This window comes from Miscanthus floridulus, chromosome 18 (assembly GCF_019320115.1).
Source record: "Miscanthus floridulus cultivar M001 chromosome 18, ASM1932011v1, whole genome shotgun sequence".
Taxonomy (NCBI): Eukaryota; Viridiplantae; Streptophyta; class Magnoliopsida; order Poales; family Poaceae; genus Miscanthus; species Miscanthus floridulus.
The window spans coordinates 93,333,121-93,352,768 of NC_089597.1; the positions used below are offsets into that span (position 1 = coordinate 93,333,121).

Sequence of the window (19,648 nt, forward strand, 5' to 3'; positions counted from 1 at the left end):
GGCACAAGCTAAATATTTCCAAACTTTTAGCACTCTTCGTAACCTTTGTAGTAGCGAAAACAATCGGCCATCATAGTAGGCCAATAGAAACCGGCTCTATGTAATAACCACTTCATCTTCGGGGCCGATTGATGCGTACCACAGATGCCTTCATGGACTTCTCCCATAGCCACTCTTGCCTAATCTGATCCCAAACACTTAAGCAGCAAATCTTCAGCGGTTCTTCGATAGAGCTCATCATTATGCAATACATATTTGAAAGCGCTCTGTCGAATAATTTTATCAATTTTGGCACTTGGATCACGTAGATATCTCAATAAGGGCGTCCTCTAATCTTCTAAATCAGCCCCAACATCACTAGAAGTTATATCGAGCCGATTTGATAGCTTCTCGGGTGAATTGACCGGGCTGGTCATAGGGGAGTCGGCTGAGCCAACAGGGCCGGTAGGCTTAGCCGATTTGAAGGTGTCAACTTGGCCGACTAGGGAAGTTGGCTTAGCCAACTTGGCTACAGTAGAAGAGTAGTCGACTGAGCTGACTTGGTCAGTCAGCTTAGCCGACTAGTCTGTACCTACATAGGAAAAATTAAAATCTTCATGCATCGATTGTTCTTGAATATGAAAATTATGTCCACTGACATCATAGCCAGATGCTTGTTGAGCTAACATGTTGGCCTTTTGATTTTCATGCCTCAGAATATGCTAAATTTGGAATTTAGTAAAATAGTCAATAACATCAAGGCAAGCATCAAGACAAGCTCTTAGTGATCCTTCTAAACATTGAAATTCACTAGCAAGAAATCACCATAGGCTTCAACATGTTATACCCCATGGATTGCAATATAGCCAAGCCGAATAAGAAAACTTCACATTCGGCTCAAATGTTGGTGCAGATATAATTTTAATCAGCTTGATGTCTCCAATAGCACCATTGTGAGAAATAATGATTATGCCAACACCTTGGCCTTATTTGCAAGCCAACTAATCATATTGTCGCATCCATGAAGTAAATCAAAATACATATATCATGCCCCCGGGGCCTTAAGGCCATCAAAGTAAAATCCATGGGGGCTTTCTAATAGCACAATGGTCGTAAGCATTCATCGGCTATATTTTTACACTAAGGGTGATATCAAAATATCAGCCATATGAATTCATCCACAAGAGCATGCATAACCGAAATAAAAATTTCGGCTCCTGATCATCGATAAGTAAAATAAGTTGGCAACCCTCCATAACATAAAGATCCACACCAAGGATCAAAAAAAGAAGCTAAGGGATAACCATGCATACCGGAGAATGAATTCCACATAGGCATAGGCAAAGAATATGGATGATGCCATGACCAATAATTTTGATGATTTGGTGCAAACCTTCAACTTGGCAATTGTTTCTTGAATCTCCTTCTCTCCTTTGCTTTTGTTGCACCACTTGCTTGAACATCATCCTTCTGAGCTTGAATACTTGCTTTGGAAACCCATGCCAAGCCTTTTTCTTTTAGCTTCTCTGTACTAAGCTTTTGTAGCTTATTTTCTTGCCACTTTGGTAAACCGATTGAGTATATCGGTTTTATTTCTGTTTTGGACAGCAGTAAATCTTTCTTGATTTTGGGCACTCCCACCTTCTTTTGTTCAGATGTGGCACCTATAATATTAATAGATGACTTCCTCACTTCTTTGCCATCAATAGCAAGATTTTTCAGCAATGTAATCGGCTTTTCGATTGTTAAATTCAGATCTGAACTTTTCTTCTTTCGGCCATCATACTTCACGCGGTAAACTTGCTTTACCACTTTCTTCTTTGGTTGAGCTCCAGACTAATTTTGATCAAAACGGTCTTTACAAGATGATGATCTCTCTAAATATCTAGGAGCTGCATACTCTACATATTCTGGCCTCAAATATGGTGGAACATGTGCCTCTTGATTAAACCAGCCCCAAGATGAATAAGGATGAAAATATACAGGTTGTGGTCCATATGACATGGTAATTGGCTGCTCAAAAGGAGAATATGTTGCTGTTGCATGATATCTATCTCCTTGCCAATTCCACTCTTGAGACTTGTGGTTTAGAGGCAATTTTGATAATTGGATTTTCTTTGGCCGATTGGTGACATTTGTTTTTGCTATCTTCTCATATTTAGCAAGAAGTTCCTTGAAGCTAAGCTTCGGCCTTTTACTTCTTTGTTTGTCACGACCTTTACCTCCATTAGCTTTACGAGTATCCTCCTTCTCCCCATCTTGATAGACATGCTCCAAAGGAGGATCCTTAGCCGATTCCCCTTGCTCAACGAGATCAATAGGCTTTTGCTTTGGTTGGAGAGATTTCAACTGCCCCCCAGTGTCTTCTAGAACTATGATAACTTTGCTATCCTCTGGAATATCTTCTATTTGCAATTCATCAATAACAACCTTGCCTTCACTTGAGGGCTCCACAACTCTCTCTTGGGCATTCAAGCTTTGAGCTTTGAGTGAATCGGCTAATGCAAGCTGATTTGAAACCTGTTTGCCATCAAGACCAAATGAATCCAATTGGTCTATGTGTTGAGCTTCAGACAATCTCAATCATCCTTTATCAATGGTCGATTGGATCACTCGACGAAACATATTGCAACTAGAGGTATTATGATTAGAAGAATTGTGCCATTTGCAATATGTAAGCTCTTCTAAATTTTTAACAGATGGCAAAGCATTGTGATCAATGATTCTAAAAAAATTATTCTTGAGCAAGACATCAAAGACATGATCACAAAAAGTAAAGTCAAATGTGTACTTTGATTTCTTTAGCCGGTTCTTTTGTGGAGTCGGCTTTAAAGCTAGGCAAACGAATGGATCGAATTTATTATCAATCCATTCGGCCACACCTTTGCAATTGCTTATAGGAAGCTTTAGCTTTGACGAATTACCACTATCGGCCTTGCCATATGGAACAATGTCTTGGCCGATAGAATCTGAATTTATTTTATTATTAACAAATAAATTGCTATTCTCAATCGGTCTATTATAACAATTAGCAAGGATATCTCTAATAGATGCAGAAATTGAAATAGTATGACCAGATTGAAATTTGAGCAAAATATTTGTGTTTTCTACCTTGTTGATCATGTTGGAAAAGTGCACGTCCCTAATTTGCATGATGTTGCTCTTCATATCCAGAGAATGATCAACAATAGGTGCCGAATCATCCGAAGATGCATCGACAGCTGCCGAGACCGAGAAAGTCGGCTTAGCCGACTAGAAGCCGTCTAGGCCGACTTGGGCACTAGCAGGGGCAGTTGGCTTGGTCGACTGGGAAGTTGGCCTAGCCGACTCAGGGAAGGCGACAGAGGTAGTCGGCCTAGCTGACTCAGGGCAGGAGGCAATCGGCTCAACTGACTTTGAAGTCGGCTAAGCCGATTCTGAGTAGGCAGGCAGGCCTCCTTTGTTGCTTGTAGGGGCTTGATCCCCATCAATGATGCGGTAATTACTAGATAAGTGTACAACCCCTTTAGCTCCTGAAAAATCAAGTCTAGCTGGTTTCTGGCGTTTTCCATGCTTTTCTATAGCAAGACTTATTTTTTGAGATGTGATTGATTCGGAAAGGATATTGTATTGTTCGACTTTTGTAGCCGAATCTTTGCTTACATCTGAATCAATTATTTCTTTCATGTCCACTAGCAATCCTGTTTTAGCCAATGACTCAACTGTGATCGGCCTTTTCTCTTTAGTCTTTCCAAAATATTCATAGAATTGCTCCTCTAATTGAGACCATGAACCAATAGTACATTGTGGCAAAGATGTAAACCATGCAAAGGCAATATCAGTGAGAGATAAAGGAAAATTTCACACTCTCATATAGTCCTCTTTATCGGCAAAACCCAGCTATGAGAGATATATACTAATATGTTCCATAGTGGTTTTATCATCTTCACCATTAAATTCATAAAAATCAGGTACCCACCAACCATTAGGAGTTTTCAAGTAATCATAGCATAATGGGTACGGTCTATGATAAGTGGGCACCTTCCATTTAGAGGAACCATATGGATTCCTAGCATTGGCTAAATCTTTATCGATTCGGCTTGATTTGAGAGCAACAAATGAAGCCGAATCATGATTGTTTGCAAGTGCACACATTGCTGAATTTTCATTGATTCGGCTACAATTATTAGCAATATGTGGAGCCGAATCATGAGTTTTAGCACTCGAATGCCTTGCTGAAATTTCACTAATTCGGCTATGGTCATGAGTGAAATATAAAGTCGAATTGTGAGCATTGATCTTTGCATAAGGTGCTGAATTTTCGTTGATTCGGCTATGGTTATTAGTAACACGTGAAGCCGAATCATAAGTATTAGTGCTTAAACACCTTGCTGAATTTTCATTAATTCGGCTCGAGTTGGGAGTAATATATGGAGCCGAATTATGAATATGAGCATTGGCATATGGTGCTGAATTTTCAGAGCAATTGGCTAAATAATTAGCATTGTTACAGCCAATTCTCTCATTCATCAACATGTCTTGTGGTGGAACCACATATTGTGGACTTATAGCCGATGAATAACAATTTATGTATTGTATGTTGCTAGTAGCATCAAAACTCGAAGAATTTACAACATGCATCGGCTCTTGACCATAATATTCATAATTATGATGTGTATGATGAGGAGCATTAACAAAAGTATTAGCCGATGTAACATATCTAGTACCATTACAGCTAGCAACACCAATATGAGAGCTCATAGAACTTGCAAAATAACTATTAGGATCATAAGATGCATTTGCATGTTGTACCTCAGGGTGATTGTAGTAATATTGTGATGCAACACCTTGGTACTTCATGACTTATAACTTGACTGCCTTGCTGAATTTTCCGATAAGTAGCGCAACTTGTTGCAAAATCGCAAACAAGATCACAAGGGGTCAAAACCAGATGCGATCGGCCTTTTGGGCCAGATGCAACGGTAATGGCGAGCTCAAGAATATAGATCAACGAGGAGTAAGGCTAGGTCAGAGAGATCGACTATAAGATATAGCCGAACTAATCATCCCTAGCGGAGTCGCCAAAAAGTGTGTTGACGTTGGAAGTGATCCGAATCAAACACTAATAGGGCCTTGGACGCCCGGGCCGCTATGGACCGAAGAACGCAGCGAGGATGGCACTCTTTCATGGTGAAGAACGGAGAGGTTTACAAGCAAACCACCAAAGGATAACCAACATGCTTACATGACGAAGAACCGACTAGTTTTCAGGCAAACTAGCAAAGAAACCGTCGAAGCTCTCGCCCGGGAGGGACCCCATCAGGGCAAGGACGTCGTTGGGTTGCCCTAGGCCGGCCGACAAGCCTAGGGCGCCATCCGTGGTCGTTGGATCAAGGGATGAACAACATAGGGGGTTAGAGAATAGGGTAAAAGGGTTAGAGTAGAGGTAGTAGATTGATTTATTTGGCAATTGGATAGATGGTAACTCAATCGGCCATGATCCTCTCATATATATAGAGGGGGGGTGGTCTTATCCAAGTAGGAAATCTCTCCAAGCCTTATTTTTCAAGTTTCCCACGAGTTTGGAACAGTTCGGATCAGAATCCAAAAGGCCAGATCCGAACAGGATTTTCTGTCAGGTATGTCGGAAGTCCCGACTTGGGTCGGAAGTCCCGACTTGAGTCGGAACTCCCGACAGTCGGAACTTTCGACTTTTGTCGGAACTCCCGACGTAGGGATAATCCCAGACACCCGAGCAGATTTCTTCAGGCTTCCCGGAAGTCCCGACACACGTCGAAATTTCCGACGGTCGGAAGTCCCGACTTGGGTCGGAACTCCCGACGACGAGGCATCTTTTCGAGGGCATAACTTCTTCATCCGGACTCCGAATTAAATGTTCCATATATGTTTCTTGACCGTCTCGACGAGAGAAACGCAATGGTGAAGTTCGTTTCACATTTTGACAACTTCACAAAATGAGCATTTTTGGTTGTCAACCCAAATTAAGTAATATTAAATTAGTTATAGAATATATTCTCATAATAAATTTATTTAGACACATAAATACTAATATTATTTGATGGGTACGGTTGCATAATTACGTTGTTGTGGACTGAGAGAGTACAACACATTCGGGCACGAAGAAGTCGAGGCAAGCACCGCACAAGGAGCCAGTCACGGGCGACCTTTTTTTTTTTTGACCATTGTGATTCACATTTACCACGCACACAGCAACAAGCGCGAAGTCCGATGGATTACCACCAATCCTGAGGGCAAATCCGTCACGCTCCACAGTATATATCGTCGGGGCCAGCCAGCCTGCCTGTCAGCAACATCAACCGGCCGCTCCGGCTTCCTCTTCCTCCGCTCTGCAGCGTGGGGCGTGGCCCTCCGAGGCCTCCGTCCCCCACTCCCCCTGATACGGAAGCACCCAACTCGCCTTCCTGTAAACCCACTCGCGCTTGCTCCGCCTTCGCCGCCGGTAATGCTCCCAGTCCTAGCCCCGATCCTGCTCTCCCAGTTTCGTTTCAGTCTTGACTCTGAAGTGACCGCGAGACAGCGCCGTTGATTTCGGGCTCTTCTGTTTTGCGGCATCGGGGACTCGTGGGTGGGGTGACTTCCCGCGGCGCGCGGCGGTGTTCGGTTACTCTTCGTCTGCGATGTTTGGGCGTGGCCTGATTGCGGTGCCTGCTCGTTGTCCTGTTTGGGGTTGGGGTTTTGTGGCATAGTGGTGGTGGGTTTTTTTGGGTGGGGGTTTGCTTTGGTGCTTTCCCTCGCCTCGACGTCACAGTACGTTGCTTGCGTAATGTTGGGTGCGTAATCGGTGATCATTTCCTCTCTTAACTAATTTGTTTTAGTGACTGCAAAAATCTGCATTCAAGTTTCGAAAATGGTTGCAGTTCTCGTGAGGGACTCCGCTTTGTGAGAGTTTGTATGTGTTAATTTCTCTTTGTTAGCTTGGTTTAGATTGGTGCTCGTGGATGCGTTTATTTTCAGTTGAATGCTGTGTTTGCTGGGATCTCGGATTCGGATGGAATCAAACAAGCGGCCAATATTTCCTTCCTTGGTCGTGATTTCGAGCGCTTGCCGCTTGGTGCTGATGTTGATGCGTTATTGGTGGAATTGGTGCAATGTTGAAGGTGTATTAGGGGCACGTTTGGTGGTTCACGGCCTTTTGGCCTTATTTGTGGCCTTGGGTTTTGCATTGGGCGCCTACCTGGGTCGGGATTGTATATTTAACTTGTGCAGTACGAGTATGTGATTGTGATACTTTGGTGGGAATGCCAAAAGTTATTATTGGTTCTCTTCATATATGTTCCATTTTGATGTTACTTTGAAGCATTTGCCTGGACACGGAATCTGGCACTTAACTGTAAAAATGATTTGCTGACATTTGTGTCAGTTTTTTTTTTTTTTTTTTTTTTTTTTTTGCAATTTCTGTGATGGAACTTCTATGGCTCCATTGGTTATGAAAAGGAAAATTCACCTAGTAGCCTGCTGACTTGATCTAGTAGGAAGAGTAATTATGTTATATCTTAATAATAGCTGTGGACCTCTTTATGTTTTACATGCCTCTTGGCTAGGAATGCATTATGTTTTGGCTTCATTTTCTTCTTCAACTTTGGATAGTTGATTGACTTTCAATGCAATTCGCAGGCTTGATTTCAGTTTAGTTTAGATGGAGGTTTATTACCTCAGTTTTTTTTATTGGAGGTGCATTACCTTGTCTTCGAATATAACCAATTGTCACTCCAATGCTCATGCTGTTCTAGCAGGTGAAGTAAAAAAGATGGGAAGTGAGACATTTGATTTGAATGAGCAACCACATGAAAATCAAGGTACGAGAATCATTGATAATTGTCAGTTTGTTACTTTGTTATAATTAAATAACATATTTTTTGTATATTGGGTTTTCCATAACAAATTCTGATGACATTTCTGCAAATCCTTGTACTGCTCAAAATTACATATTGCACCCTTCTGTATGAACTGTACTGTAACTTTAGTTTTCATAATTTACCACATTTACTTTGTGCATATTATCAGTTGTAAGTTGTAGCCATGTACATTGAATTGCTCATGGACGGAATGTGGCTTGAACTTTGGGATGGGTCTAAATTCTCTTATGAAGTATGAACATGTATTGTCCATCAAACTTCATTCACAATCTGTGATTTTTCTTAAACTCGAACTTTGCTTCCCCTTTGTGGCTTGTTGTCCAACTATATTTATATAATAGAATAAATTTATCCAAGATTTGGCCTGAAGAACACTGTTTTTTATGGTAGGTGGCAACCTGAATTATGTGCTGTTGCAAAAGGATTGTAAGAACATATGCCGCACCAAAGTTTGTGATCTTCCCATAGAAGTGTAAGTTGACATTTTTTCTGACAAATTAATTACATTAAGTACTTTGTATACTTGGACCAAACTGTTGGTGAAAACATGGGATGGTTCGTTTTTATGTAGCGTATTATTGCACATCGACACCACTTAAGTTAACTTGGACACATTGTCTTTTCACCGGTTCAGTGCAATGTGCAACACTGTTGTCCCTATGGTCAACACTAGCTCCGAACCATTATATCTGTTCTAATCACGCCTATATGATTATTTTGCTTGCAACAGTGCTCTACAACATCACAATTATTCTTTCCTTTTGCAGGCCGGCCATTTGGCCAATTATTTCATTTGTGCCAACTAAAGCATACCAAAAGAGTGATTTACCAAAATTTTTGCTGCTTCCTGATCCCGAAGACGGTCGTCAGAAATCTGAATGGGGAAAGTTCATGCGCTTCCTTTCGGATAATAAAAGGGTAAACAATTTTCTACATAAAGAATAAATATACTAAACAAGAAGGCTACCTTTCAGTCTCTTTAATTGTTCTCTGAAAGAATTAGGGTCAGGATTAGGGACCAACCAACTTACCATCCTGGAGTTCTCACTTTGGATGCTGTGAGTAGCTAAAGTTACAAAAAGTGTATGACATGGACATCTAAGATTTAAGAAGAATAAGAGAGTTTAGTGTTGGTAGATATGATGTTCAAACAAGGTATTTGGGAGGGCATTGGATCAAGCCAGGTTCTGGAAGGCTAAAGAGGACCGTGTACAGAATCCCATAGCAAAGTACATTTCCTGGCAATGAATGGATTTCACACTAGGGGTCTTGGTATTTATAGCTGAGGACTCTTAACTTTCTGTGTATCTTTACAGTCTTGCCTCCGGTATGGAACTTACCGAGGGCATAATACTCTGGATATGCAGGGGTATCCCTGACCTTTGTACAACCTATCTCTTTGCGGCACCCCTGTAGTGTGTTCCTACGTCATGTGAGGGATCCCCTGTAGTCCTGTATGCCACATCATCTGCTGATGTGGCCTCCTGTCTTCTCAAGGAGGCTTCGGGAACCATCCTCCCTGAATCAGTACATCTTCCATCCTTGCTCTGCCAGTAAACTTCCAGATGCTTCTGGAAGTATACCTCCAGAAGGCCTTGTTTTGGCCGTCCGGCTCATGGGTTCCCTGGGAGCAGGTCATCTGGCTACCTCTTTCTGTCAACTGCAACGTTGCAGATATGGTTGGTGCCGATCTGTTCCCCAGCAGGTGGTGAGCGAGAGGGGCCTGATGTGCTGTATGAAAATTATCTAAAATACTTTAGGCAGGTTTTATGTGCTGTATTTTGTTGTCACACAATCTAGTAAATCTGTTTTTTCTGCTTGTGAAGGCTGCTATTGCTAGATGTGGGTCCTCAACCTTCCACATACTTGCTCCTGAACCTGATGAATGCTCAAATTTTCCGCATGCGGTGCTCTTGTATGAGTGTGGACAAAATGGCCCTGGAGATTGCAAACAGATGGCAAGAACACCTGGTGAGGGTTCTGCAGTGCTGCCTCTTGAGAGAAACTCTTTTTGCTAAGATAATTCAGTAGCCCTACATGAGTACATTTTGTCATCTCAATTTCATCATTGACAGTTTGTTTTAAGTGGGTGATGTCATGTCATTTCCTAAATGTTGCTCTGTTGAGCTCTCTTCTGTTTAATTCCTCATTTGGATCATTACTTTTTCATTGTGTTGGGTCATACATTGTTGAAGTCGATGATACGCAACATACTATACCATATTTCCTTTGAACTTTGGATGATAAAAATTGATTTTGCTAATTGATCATTCTTTTCTAAACTGTCATGACACCAGGGAAACATGTGAATGGTCCTGTGATGAATGCTTCAAAGAGGCCTTTCAAGAGTGACTTTCAATATGGCTCAAGAAACTCTCAGCCACCATACTTTAAAGAGGAGGTCTGTGATAGTTTACCGAAGCCCAAGGAGATGGAAACTTCACCTAAGCATCATGATCCAATTGTCACATCCTCTCCATGTGAATCTGTTGAAGACCCTAGAGTTTTAAATCCGGTGGTAAACAAGAGAACGGCTTCTCCTACCAAAAATTTCATCGTTGCAGACCCTAGTTATCTGCGAACACTTAGTCAGACACATGCTAGCTGGATATTTGGAGCAATAGCTGAGCTCATTGATAATTCCAGAGATGCTGGTGCATCCAGGTATGCTCATATCTTCAGGATTCTGTAATACGAATATATTGTTTTTTTTTTAAATTTTGCAATCAGTTTAGGTCCTGTTTGAAATCTGCGTAGTGTGTTGTGCTGTATTATGAAACTAGTTAAGAAAATGTTTACCTTTTTAAAAATTAAAATATTCTCACGTGACTCTAAGAAAGGTTCTCAGTTTGTTTATATTTCAAAGAAAAGGAATATGTTCTTAACAGAAAAATCAAACTGTAGATCGGAGATTAAAAAATCACCATAGTGTCAACATGTTCTATTTGTAGTTTTCAGAATCCTGTTGCAAGATGTTTTATTAGCATAGTTTATTTACTGTTTTCAGTTATTCCTATTTGACTGTGCTAATTACTTGTTTCTTATTTATTGTTGTTTATCATGGAAGGTTGAGTATTTCCATCGAACATTTGTTTTCAAAGAAAGCACAAAAGAAAATTCCTGTCTTATCTGTAATTGATGATGGACATGGAATGACTTATCCTGACATGATGAGAATGATATCTTTTGGCCATAAGCGACCAAATGAACATCGTGAGGATCAGATTGGGAGATTTGGAATCGGATTTAAGGTAGAGATCTCTCTGTTGAAGATGGCTTCATCTTCTGTTTCATTGTTTCTATCTACTCAAAGGCACAGTTTTAGATTGGACTCTTGTTCTATCCTCATTATTGACGTGGTCTATGCTTTATCTCACCTAAACCCTTCAAATCCTAGTGATGAACACAATATGTTCTATTATTTTGGCGCGACTGAAACAGTTTTATCTGAAGGCTCTTATTTGTGTGACGCTGAGAATTTGTTTGTATGTTATTCAACAGTCTCAGATGATATGTTCATTCTACTATGTCAACGATAGAGATCTACATTCATCATTTCTGTTAGCTAGTTTTTTTTCCTGCCTGGTGCTATCCTTCAAGTTGATATATGCTCCATCATTTCTGCCCTAAAAGCTCTCATGAATGAAAATGTCTATTGTTTAAATACACTAATATAAGACCTGATGAATATTAACATTATCAGTTCAGAGTTCCTGTTCATGATTCATAGCTGTCCTAGCGCTACAAACAGTACTTCAATCATGCCTGCAGTTTTGCTGATACATACAGATTTATATTGTATGAAGATTGATGTTGTTACTAACTTTGTTACTATTTTCTGTGCGGTACATGTAGACTGGCGCTATGAAACTTGGAAAAGATGCAATTGTTCTCACACAAACTAAATCCTCCAGATCAGTGGCCTTTCTTTCTCAGTCTTTTAATGAAGAAAAGGATGTATGTATTGTTCTTATTGCTCCCCCATCCCCCCTGCCTCCCTCGTAGTGTATTGCATTAAATTGGATAATTCACTGCAGAACCTTGAGATCCCTGTGGTGGCATATCGAAAGGAAGGGCAATACATGGAAGTTGATTTGAGTGTCCAGTCTGATGCTACTGCAGAATATAACTTGAGTGCTATTAAGAATTTTTCTTCGTTCAACGAGTATTTCATTGGAGAAAAGTTAGGCCTATTTGGTGAAGATCGTACTGGGACACAAATTTACATATGGAATTTAGACAGATGGGGTACTGAATGCACTTTGGAGTGGAATTCTGGTAAGTCTTCAGAAAATCCTGTGCACCCTGGTCGTGGAGACATATTAATCCGTTCAAGAAGAGTCAGATCACGTCCAGGACAAACAAGTAACAAGGTATGCTCTGTAACTCTTCATCAATTTACTTCGATCTTTGAGGCAAGAGACAACCATACTAAACATGACTTCTAGGGATGTATTTTGAATTTCACCTTGTAGGATCCAGAAGTTCATTGTAGCTTTCTGATGGGATACTGTAGCTTTCATGTTTTTATATATACTGCTTGTTGTAGTTTGATGATGATGCATGCCACTCACACATTGATATTCTAAACGTTGTGCATGGTTGATTTGGAACCTAACCACATTCTTTGTCCATGTCATGGTTTGCAATGGTTCTTAATCAGCCTGTTCGTTTGGCTGTGGCTTGTCGTAAACGATTATAAATTTCCAGCCGGAACAATATTTTTCTCTCACACAAACCAGCCAGCAGTACTTCTTCACGAACCAGCAATGATACGAACCAGCCAATCGAACAGGCTGAATATTCTGTGCATTGAATCACTTCTTTTATGGATTGTATTCTTAGGTGCTGTTGGACTATTCTCTTCAGTCCTATCTGGAAGTTATGTTCTTGAATCCTCGTATGGAGATATCTGTCCAAGGGTCTTTGGTAAATATTCTTTTCTTGAGCACTCTTTATTACTCCTGTGTCATTTCTTTCTATGTTATAGTTGCCTGTTTTCATTTGCTGTTGTTTTTTTTACTTGGCAGGTCAAAAGCCGCCCATTGGCGAAGACCCTTAACAAGACTTCTGTTGTGTCTGGTGAAATTATGGGAAGGACTATTCTATTGACTCTGGGAAGGAGCAAAGTAGAATGGGACAGAACAAACTGTGGAATCTTCTTATATTGGCATGGTCGTTTGATAGAGGTGAGGTTAGCTGTTCTGGCATAAATAGTTTATCTGCCTTCTAGACTATAGTCAAGACTCGAGAGTGAATTGTGGCTCCATTTATGTTGAAAATGGAAATAGACATGTTAGATGTAACATCTAGCTGCAGGAATTACATTGAAATTTCCATGTCCAAGTTTATAGCTGTAAATGTTTGCTTTGTTGTACTTGTGATTATGTGTTTCACTTTTCAGTCTTACAAGCGGGTTGGAGGCCAAAAGCATAGTACGGACATGGGGCGTGGAGTAATAGGAGTTGCAGATATCACAAATCTCATTGTATGCTTACACCATGACTATACTATTTTTTGTTTTTCGTTCAGAGCGAGAAATTCAGTTCTCCTTTAGCCTCATATCCATGGAATTAACTTCTCTGTTTTTTTGCAGGATGATGAAGATGGTAATTCATGGGTTCTGAACAATAAACAGGGATTTCAAGATTGTGAAATGTATGTTAAACTGGAGGAGTGGCTTGGTAGGAAAGTGGATGAATACTGGGATACGAAATTTGACAGTCTCGAGCTGGTATGGATTATGATTTTGTTTATTCTGGAATAAATTAACGTGCCTTACTGCTCATGCATATGGGGCCATGAGGTACTAAATGTTCATACTAATATCTTAAACATAGTGGGATGGGGGTGGGAGGATTGAGAGTTTCTTTCCAATCTTTGTTTATACTTGTGCCATCAGAAGCTCAATGTCTATATTATATATGGATGGAGTTCTCATTGTAGATTCTTTCATAATTGTTTCATCCAGAGAAAAGGGGATGAGCGCCACAAGCCTGATTCTGACTGGGTTCAGTGCTGCAGCTGTCGTAAATGGAGAATGTTGAATGCAGGCTTTAATGTAGACAATCTTCCTGAGGAATGGTTTGTATCAGGCAGTCATGAAGGATTTTCATACATGATGAAGTCATGATTTTAATATTGTGCCCTTCTTACTCTTAAGCTGTAATGACACAATTGATTGGTTTACATGGTAACACTAGAGCACTTCTTTTAGTTAGCGTTAATCTTTCTTTCACATATTAATAATCAGGTGATTACAAAGTAGTAATTTTACCATTGAGCACTTAGCTACCGTTACACCACACTGAATAATTAGTGATTTGACATGGTGACCACACTATATCTGTTATGTGGCTGCTAGGATTGAGAGGGAGAGAGCCGAGGGAGTGGCGGCGAACCAACGTGCTACAGTAGCCGCGGGTACTGTTCACACCCCACCTGGATTGTGGCAGCTGGGGCTGCGAGGGAGAGAGGGCTGGCCAGGGGCCTTGCCCACGGCCGAGCAAGAGGGAAGGGATTTCCTTCTTCATTCTTGCTTAGATTAGATTGATACATCTCCTCTCCTTATATAGAGAGGTTTACTTGACTCCTAAGCAAGGCTTACTTGACCCCTAAGCAAGCGACCCTTATCTCTAATTAACCTAACACTAATGGGCTATACAGCCAGCCCAGGCCCAATAGGCCTCCTGACGTACTCTAACAATATCACTTCTTTATTAATGATGATCATCTTGCTGCCTTCTCACCTTAGTGGATAAACATTTAGTTGTTCATGCATCAGTTTTAGTACTCATCGTCTGAATAATTGGATCTCAATTTATTATCCGTTCGAAACTATTTGTAGATACTTACATGTAACATTGCAGTTGTGTGGTTTATACAATGGGAGTTTATGATTTTGGTTCACTAAAGTTTATACATGGGCATTAGTTTTTGATAGTTTTTAAGCCCTGACGTTCTGAATTTCAGGTTCTGCTACATGCCACCATTCAATGGCAAATGTGAGATTCCTGAACAACAAATGGGACGAGGCGTCATCGTGATAGGTGAGAAGAGATCTGGACATGATGAACAAAATAAGGCTGCCCTGCAAGGAGGTACACCAAAGAAGGAAATGAGCCCTCAGAACCTCGAGATTCAGATGATTACTCAAGATGAAAAAGATGCGAAGGTAGCTAGTAACCCTAAATCATATAATACACTTCCTCTGCTCAAGATCAAAGCCATGGAGATAAATAGCTGTTCACATTCTGTACTCATAATGTACAGGTTATGCCAGAGGTTGTCAACAAGCGAAAGAAACCTTCAAGTGGCACCCCATCAAAGCCCAATAACAGCAGCGATGGTAGGACCATCATACCAGCTGAGATTCCCAAATTTGTCAATTGTTTGTCTTGCATGAACTAAAAAAAATCCCTTTTCAGATGATCTTGAAGGTGTGTCCTCACAAACTGAAGATGACGTCCCTCTTCTTAAGTTAAGGAGGCTAAGAAGGGGGCCTGCAAAGACTTCCAAATATTGACAGAAAGTGAAACTACACGGTAACCATTCTGTGCCTTACCTTTTCTCTTGTTAGGCCCTAAAACTTACATGCCAGTAATGATCACTCTGCTTCATTTCTCTTTAGTTTCTCTTCTTGTGTCTTGCTAGATCCTTAGACTTAATGCGTCTGTTCTTTTCCCAGCTGGTGTAATGCTTCGTTTGGATTTTGGACGGACTTTGGACTTCGAGACTGATGCATGAGGGCACGAGGCCTTCGTTTAGCACACTGGCAGCTATAATAATTCTCTTGCTTTTGTGCAGTAGAATTTTGAAACGTGCGTGTTTGTAAATAGAATTCTGCTGTTGGATTAGGCGTCTGTTTGTAAGCAGGTGTTTCTCGCATTCGAATGTTGCAGCTTAGGCCCTATTTGGATCCATTAACTACTATTTGGATCCATTAACTACTAATAGTTAGCTAGCTAATAGACCATAACTAATATTAGCTAGTTTTGTTCAACTAATGAAATAGATGTTAGAGCATCTCCAATAGTTCTCAAAAAACCAATTGAGAAATCAAGAGTTTTTCAAGTGGCTAAAAAGAAGTTGGGAGTATATCGACAGTTTCCAAAATTCTGTTCATACAGACAATTTTGCATTAGGAATTCTGCACTATTTTCAAATCACCAGAACTTTTTGTATAAGATGCTAGACGGACAACGCAGCATGTTGCTGGATTTGCGACAGATGTATATGGTTTGGAATGAAAATTGAACAACCCAGAATTGTTGACTTACATAAATCATTAATATGGGTAACTTAGTTTTCATGGAGAGATAGACTATAATAATAATTAATGTTAGTGGATGAAATAACTCATTGATGTCAGTTAAGTGCACGCTAGTGATGATATAGTTTAGTGAATAGTTTGTAGGAACACATAGCTATTATAATTGTATGCTCGTGGGGTGTGTTTTTTTTTCTTAGGGCATATAGATAGATTAATGCCATAATTGTGTTTGTCATTTTCTGTGTTTTACAATGCTGGGCTCCTCCAGTGCTTGTTATACGGTGAGATGTCGTAATGCACATATTTGGACTGTCACTTTCTTCTTATATAACAAAAAGCCTCAAATGAACCCAGCAAGAACCCACCTGTATAATTCTACTTTGCATTCACCACCGCCCACGGAGACTGGTTTTTCGGCGTCTACTCGGCGAGCTGCTTGCCCTCGAACGTCTGCGCGAACATCCAGTCCGCCGGCGCTACGCTGTAGGCGGTGGCCGTCCTGCCCCTCCCGCCGGTGACCTCGAACGACAGCGGCTGGCCGCGGAGGTCGGCGTCGCACTGCCAGTTCTGGCCCCAGTTCCGCCCCATCGGGATCCACCCCGTCCTCGACCCCTTCACCTTCACGGCCCCCACCTCGCCGTCCGCCGCCACGTTGGTGATCAGCACCTGCAGGAAGTGGGCGCTGCCGGTGATGGTGAACCGCATGCCGCCCGCCCTGTCGCAGCTCACTCTGCACCATCACCACCACCATATCGCCAAAAAGTTCAGCTGCATCATATCCCGGAATAAAAAAGAAATAGAAAAGCTCCATTTGTTGATGGTGGCGATCATAGTGGGATGGCCTCTTCTGAAAGAGACGATCAGGTGTTCTTTTTTTTTCAAGACAGAAAAGGTGATCAGTAGGCGCAAATGGCAGGATAACTTAATTTGGTATTATGCCATAATAAACTCATATAAAGGATACTTGCTGTGCACTCTTGCAGTAGTCGGAACACACTCATAGCACTTGTCTGGAAACGGGCAAGTGCTCATAATTAAACACGCAAGTCAGATTTGAAAACAAAAAGGAGGACCACTGACTGAAAGCCGATGTTTTCTTTTCTCTGTGCTTTCGAGAGCCTGATGCTTCCTACACCCATTAGTTAGCATTCCAAAGTGGCTTCAGACATTCATCCGATATTCTACGATCCAATTCTAATCATCCAACATCATTCTGGGCTTTCGCAAAAGGCAGTGCAGTGTCAGGCTTCAAAAATACACTGAATGCACATGTCAAGAATGATAGCGTGCCATGTGCCATGGCTTTGCATATTCATTCATGGTCAGCCAAGTTGGAGTATGATAAAATTTGTTTGTTTTCACATATAAAGTATTGCTAACCCGATTCCAATGCGCAGTTGCTCTGCGTGTTCTTTGAAACAAATTTTGTAAGCCTTGAAAAACGAAAAACAAAAACATCGAGCAGTTCAAGGCGTGAGGCATGTAACATAGCGCAACCTACCTTCGGAACTGCACGGGCACGATGTCGGCCTTGGCCTTGGCGACGCGGAGGAAGGCGGCCTCGGACAGCTCGAGGTGCTCCCGTGGGAAGTTGCACCAGCCGCCGGCCACGTCGGCGAGGCCCATGTTGGCGGGGCAGAAGTCCGTCGCCGTCACCACCACCGTGGGGCTACCCCGGAGGCACCACTGGATGTGGTTCACGCACCGGAGCTCGTAGCAGCCGCCGCAGGCGCTGCCGCGCCCGAACAGCGCCACGCTCAGCCCCGTCGTGTAGCGGCCGTACCTGAAGATGTCCAGGTCGCCGTACCCGCAGGCGCCACCACCTGCAGGAACCAACCATTGCATCAGGCACAGCAACAAGCAGTGTGTGTGCTTCCTTTTCCTAATACTGTAATAACTAGTGCAGCAATGACAGAAAACATGGAGCTATGCACAGATAGAAATTCTTGAATCCATGAATTTAGAACTTTAGCGCTAGTTTAGATTTTTCTCAAATTTACGAGAATTGAACAGGTCCAAACGAAATTGCAGTGAAATTTACTACATTAGAAATGAAGTACACTCGCAATGAATGAAGTGTCTGTCAATATGTTGGTTCTAACTTTGTATACAGTGGTGTCATAGAAAATTACTGTATGCAAACCTCAGCTCCATGAGTTTCTAAACAGGGTAACTGTAGAAAACCTCACACTGTAGTGGTACTGGTAGTAGTACTAGCTGGCCTCTCATAATTTGTCAATGCACCCATTCAATGTGCGTCAACTACAACTTTCTCAAAAGGCAAAGGTCACAAAACTTGAAAGCCCATTAGCGCCGAAAATGTACTCCATAACTTGTCCTAAAAAAATAAAAGGGGTACTCCATAACCCCTTTTCTTTTGGCCGTTAAAAGATAGCAATAGCATTAGTGCACTACCATCAACCCTCCTGAAAAAACTGGGTTTTTTTTTCTGCAGCACCTTTGACAAATCAAGATAGTGCTTCTATCTTCTATCATGTACAAAAAAAAAATCATCTTGGAATGTTCAGTTCCAAGAATCAGTCAATGTGAAGCCAGGAAGGAAAAGGGGAAGAAGTTCCGTTGGACATCGGTGAATCTCCCCTCGTGTGTGTGTGTGTTTTTGGCGACATTGCAGTAAGCAGCGACGCCTGGATCTGTACAACACCGCACTATATTCTCGCCCATGGAATAGAATCGTGTCTTCAGACGACATTCACAATCTCCATTTCTTTGTTGGAAGAGAGGGAAGCATTGGCTACCTTTCATCCACCAAAAATGCAGAAAGGCCGGCCGGCAGGGGCCGGGGAAGAAGAGGAGGGAAAGAAAACCGACTCTGACGACAGAGCATCGCTGATGCTCCTCCTGATTGTATTTGTACTACGACTGCGAGGCTGAAACAAACGCAGGCACATCACATACCGTCGTTGAGAGGGTGCGACTGGAACTCCTTGACGTAGGTGGCGGTGCCAAGCCTCCAGTCCTCGTAGCCGCCATTGCCGAGCCTCACGCCGCCGCCGAAGCTGGCCGCAGAGAGCAGCAGCAGCAGCAGCAGGGAGCTCACCATGCCGTCCGCCCGCCCGCTGTTGATCAACCAGCGGCAGGGAGCTCTCCTATCCTAGTCGAGCAAGAACAGCAGCAGCAGCAAGAACAGCGGCAAGGAGCCTTTCTTGGTGCTGTTCTTGGACTGTCTGAACTGAAATGTACAGTGTGTTTGCTTGGCCGGTGGTGGTGGGATGGAGGGAGCAGAGGGGAGGAGACCGGAATGGGGGAGTCAAAGGTGGCAGAGCGGGGCAGAGAGGGGAGGACCGGCGGGTTGTGTAGAAGAGAAGGCGAGGCTGCTTTTGCCCGCTTCCTTTCTGCACTGGCTTTATTGGGATTTGCGGCAGTGGGCGCAGAGGCCGCAGTGGCGGTAGCAGCCAGCAGCCGCCGCGGAGGCTGCCCTTGTGAGGACCTGGCTGGCCCCGCCCGGGAGGGAGAAGACGGGGCAGAGCCGCAGAGGACTCGACAGAATGTCTTTTGC

The 19,648-nt window shown here is 42.3% G+C and overlaps 2 protein-coding genes across 3 annotated transcripts; one reads left to right on the forward strand and one right to left on the reverse strand.

The window, feature by feature from the left end:
- Nucleotides 1-6,311: 6,311 nt before the first annotated feature.
- Nucleotides 6,312-15,940, forward strand: LOC136522316 (uncharacterized). Of its 2 annotated transcripts, none has more exons than XM_066516148.1 (18): nt 6,312-6,439; nt 7,731-7,796; nt 8,247-8,328; nt 8,624-8,774; nt 9,683-9,827; nt 10,154-10,520; nt 10,924-11,107; nt 11,712-11,813; nt 11,894-12,229; nt 12,702-12,785; nt 12,887-13,045; nt 13,261-13,344; nt 13,453-13,590; nt 13,828-13,940; nt 14,829-15,030; nt 15,129-15,204; nt 15,284-15,400; nt 15,544-15,940. In XM_066516148.1, exons 2-17 carry the CDS (start codon nt 7,748-7,750, stop codon nt 15,379-15,381), a joined length of 2,370 nt encoding a protein of 789 aa, XP_066372245.1. In that variant the 5' UTR covers nt 6,312-6,439; nt 7,731-7,747; the 3' UTR covers nt 15,382-15,400; nt 15,544-15,940. The 2 variants fall into 2 exon arrangements, with proteins under 2 accessions (XP_066372245.1, XP_066372244.1); XM_066516147.1 differs by having other exon boundaries at nt 7,734-7,796.
- A 554-nt stretch (nt 15,941-16,494) lies between these two features.
- LOC136519430 (expansin-A16-like) lies at nt 16,495-19,407 on the reverse strand. The gene is made up of 3 exons (XM_066512831.1): nt 19,048-19,407; nt 17,630-17,951; nt 16,495-16,858 (listed from the first exon to the last, which is right to left on the reverse strand). Exons 1-3 carry the CDS (start codon nt 19,190-19,192, stop codon nt 16,549-16,551), a joined length of 777 nt encoding a protein of 258 aa, XP_066368928.1. The 5' UTR covers nt 19,193-19,407; the 3' UTR covers nt 16,495-16,548.
- Between the last annotated feature and the right edge of the window lie 241 nt (nt 19,408-19,648).